Genomic DNA, 4,183 nt, shown 5'->3' on the forward strand with positions numbered 1-4,183 from the left:
GACTGCCACTTGATTACAGCCTTATGAACCACCCTGAGCCTGAGGACCCAGCTAAGTCAGCCCCTACATAAATCATGAGATAATAAATGTTTCAAAATACTCAGTATATTACGCAGAGGAATAGATAACTAGTAGAGGTACTTTGTAAAGGAGGTCTCCTGGGGAGGCTGATCCACATTGGAAGGTTCTAGATTCCCTTCCACAGACCTCTGAACACAGTGAGCACACATGTCTCCATGATGACTGAAGCTGGGGTGGATTGTGGCATGAAGACCCTGTTGGGGATGCCCCTCATTCTCTCTCTCTCTCAGAAGAGAGAAATAAAGCAAAACTAAAATCAAAAACAAACAAAAAACAGGAGCTACCTTAAAATTAGTAAAATGCCTTGGTATTTAATTCATCCTTCAAGTGTCCCATTTCATCTATCCCTATTATAAAGGAAGCAAACTGTGTATGTAAATATAAATGGGCCATATTTAATAATATGCACTGTTTACACATAATTTGTGTCATAATTTTCTTAACACCTAATTTTCAAACCTGGCCTTTGGAAAGCTTCCCAGAAGTTTCTGGGAGATTATGTGAGAGCATGGTCAGATGGTAGAGAGCGATAGTGAATCGGCGTCAGATTTCGTGCCCTCTGCATTCCACCTGGCCATTCAGAACCTGTGCCTTTTGAACCAAGAAAATGGGGAATTCATTTCTGTCAGTCCTCAAGACCATGAGGAGTGACATCTTCTTTGGTTTTAAAGAAATAAAAGAAAGAAGTTAGGGGTTCCTTCCACCCCAGCAAGGAAAGGGTTCTTTCCTGAGAAAATCGGTGAAGGGCACAAGCTCCAATCACCAGCATGGTGCCTGATTTCCTCACCGGGGGAAGGAAGGGAGATTTTCAGGGACAGAGTTTCTCTTATTTTTCCCCAGAGTCATGTGTTAGGAAAGGGCATTTCAGACACCATATGTGTTGAAGGGCCACAGTCAAGTAAAAGAGGCTCTAGATGCGAAGCCCCTCGCCAGCGCTTCTAATCGTCGCTTCATCAGCAGCTGCTCGTGGAATGAGCCTTCTTCCTCAGGACTTCACTCTTCTTATTGTAAACTGAGGAGGTTGAACCAGGTGATGACTCAGACCCTCAGAATTAACATCTAAGAACCAAGGGCAGGTAGGCACCATCTGGCTATAGTAACTGGTCAGAGGTGAGACAGCTCTTCTCACAGAGCTAGACCCCCACCACTGAGCCACCGTGCCCTCTCTGAAGAGCACCCAGAGGAGCTGCTGTGCCACAGGGGGCTCTGGCAGATGTTATCCAACCTGCTCCTGATGGTGTCCTGCAGCTCCTCGTCACCCAGCAGGACGGCTGCTGCCAGGGCCAGCAGGAAGTACTCAGTGGCATCATGGGCATCCTAAACCCAAAGTAGGGGGGGCAAAAAAGAGATAGCATTAGTAAACACTTCCAGGGTGGGCTGGGAGACCATGCTGGGAACCTGGTTTATTTCTGCTCAACAGCCCATCCCCATCCTTAGTTCCTCAGGAGAGCTTCTACCCTCCACCATAGTCTTGTCACATGGCTAACCACAGGGCCCTCTTCCTCAGGCACACAGGTGACACTTTACTCAGGCTCAGACCATTATGAATCAGCATTGCCCTAGGCACAGTATTTCAGGGACATGTCTCTGACCGAAACCTGACCTATCAACCACTCCCTGGGACTTTTAAGTGTTACCCACTAAGAGAAATGGTTCCTCATCTTTTTCAATGTGGGTTTGAGCCTGCCAATGAAGGGAGAGAGAGGAAGTCAAGAAACAAAGAGAAGTAGAAAGATAACAGAGTCAAGATATACAGAGAGCAGGGGAAATCCATGATGACATCTGAGTACCAGGATCCAGAACTACCTGAAACTAAATCTGTACCTCAACTTTCCAGTCATTTGAGCTAATAAATTGTCTTTGTAACTTAAGGTAGCTCAAGCTGAGTGCCTCCCTTTGTAATCAATCCCTAGAAATTACATACACTTCATCTCTGAACCACTTCCTGAGAGCTATGGGACAAAGGCAGGGGAGTCCTTCATACATAACCCATCCCTCCCTCTCTAGTAGGGATGAGAAACAGATGCTCCTTTGGATAAGACTAAAAAAAATAGTCTTGTTTCCATTCACCCTCATAAGTCAATAACTCAGGCGAGAAATAGTCTGACAAGTAAGAAAGAACAGCACAAGTGTCTTGAAGGTCCTCTGGGGGATAAACACAAGTGTGATTCAGAAGCCACTGTGTGAAGAGATTAAGAGTCATGCTGGAGAAGACTAGGATCTCTAATAAGAAGAAGGCCAACCAAAGGACAGAGTTCGAAGGCCAGAGTTGTTACAGAAAATTGTAGACCACTAACATGACTCTAGAAGTGACTAGAAAAATAAGTGCTGAACTCAATTCCTGCCCAGCAAGCAGGAGAATCAGGATTAAAACCTTCTTAGGACCTAGTTATACTTACATTCCAAGGTTCTACACCTTATTACCTCAAATATGTTGATACGCACCCACATTTCTCATAAAATGCCAGTTTATATAACTATAAGAAATGAGTCACAGTTGACAGTTGACCTACAACATTCTGTGTACATTCAATTAAGCACAAATTTTGATTTTTCACTGTGGAGCTTAATAGTTCTTTTGTTTTGGGGTCTCACATATTTTCATAAGCTCTTGAAGGACCCTCAGACTCTAGGTAACATGACCGTGGTACCTGATAGATAAAGGAACCATAGGAATTAGAACAGGACAAGGAGGACAAGGAGCTATGATGTATCTTCTTAGCAAAGATGTGAGCCCCCTTGAGGTCTCTGGTAGGGCTACATGGAAAGAACCACTATGTGTCATGTGGAGCTGCTCCCCACCCTATAAGACTGGACTCCCTAGCTTGGCCCTCTGGTCCTCTCACCTCTACCCCAAAGCTCCTTACCAGCTTTGTATGGGTCAAGAAAGAGTATGACTTGATGGTAGCTGTCATATAAGCTTGAAAATTTGGCTCTTACCTTCAGCTGGCAAAAGGTGAGTTGGCCCAGGCGGTAATATACTTTGGCATAGTACAAGGCCTCCTTGGGACTCTGCAGCCATGGCGGGCAGAGGGACAGCGTCTTCAGATAGCAGTCCTCAGCCATCTCATACATGCGCAGAGAGTAGTAAACTGTAGCCAGACGGTGAAAGGCCACCAGCTCATACCTCCGATCTCCTAGAAATTAAAGACTGAGAGATTCTGTAGCCAACATCTGGCATCATTCATTGACTCATTCATTCTCTAAAACATTTGAAGGCCTACTGGATGTGAGATTCTGTGCCTACGGCAGGAACAAAACAGAAGTTCCTGCCCTCATGGGCATAGACATGTTGTCTCAGAACACAGATATTCCTTAAATAGTCTCACAAACAAATGTAAAAGTATACCTATCCTAAATGCTACAGGAGAAAACTAATATGTACTGGTCAAGGCTTTCTGAGATGATTCTCTGAAAAATTTTTCTCTTTATGGTAGATGTCACTATAACTCAGGGAAACCACTATTTCTAAATGCTCATTATGGAACATGGTGATAAAACTAGTTTAATTAAGTAATTACATTTTTTTTTAATGAATGACTTTGTATAACAAACATCTTCGCCACAGAAAATCTCTCTCTTCAGAGTTCTCTTGGACTGCCATCAAGAAGCAGCCGCTCCCCAACTTCTGACCAATTCTCGGTCTCAGATAGAGTACAGAGACCCATTCAAGTTTAAACTATGCTTTAGAACGTTGGTTTGTAATGGGTCTATGACTTATTTCGGACTTTAGTAGGTTAGTTGTTTTAATAAGTAACCCTTTAATACAATGTGACCTTTACAGGGAACAAAGGCCTCAAATCATGTCTGGAATATTTGCAAGGTAGTTATTTGATATCACCTAAAAACTTCACTTTGAAGCTTCAAAGAGCCAAAAGCCAAAATTAAAAGAGAAAGTCAAAGAGATAGAAAATACTCTGCTATGGATGAGTCCACCAGCCATGCAGAAGAACAAGCAAAAAGGCTGTAAATGGCTTCTTTTCAGTTCTGTCCAGGAAGAAAAAGACTTAATAGGGAACTGCCTGGGACCCCTCAGGCCTTTCCAGAGATTAGTGGCCAGTTGCTCAGATGAGATTTTCTGCAGTAAAGCAAAAGGTAGGGA

The 4,183-nt window shown here is 43.6% G+C and overlaps 1 protein-coding gene across 2 annotated transcripts in view; it reads right to left on the minus strand.

Moving 5' to 3' along the window:
* Positions 1 to 333: 333 nt before the first annotated feature.
* SH3TC2 (SH3 domain and tetratricopeptide repeats 2) overlaps positions 334 to 4,183 on the minus strand; it is a 68,826-nt gene continuing 64,976 nt past the window's right edge. For both annotated transcript variants that reach the window (XM_014588736.2, XM_006150858.2), the window contains exons 16-17: positions 3,022 to 3,218; positions 334 to 1,398 (exon numbers count right to left, since the gene is read on the minus strand). In XM_014588736.2, coding sequence (XP_014444222.1) covers positions 1,207 to 1,398; positions 3,022 to 3,218 — 389 coding nt within the window. In that variant the 3' untranslated portion in view covers positions 334 to 1,206. The remainder of the gene's footprint in view (positions 1,399 to 3,021; positions 3,219 to 4,183) is intronic.

The sequence above is a fragment of the Tupaia chinensis genome, unplaced genomic scaffold, assembly GCF_000334495.1.
Source record: "Tupaia chinensis unplaced genomic scaffold, TupChi_1.0 Scaffold000303_1, whole genome shotgun sequence".
Taxonomy (NCBI): Eukaryota; Metazoa; Chordata; class Mammalia; order Scandentia; family Tupaiidae; genus Tupaia; species Tupaia belangeri.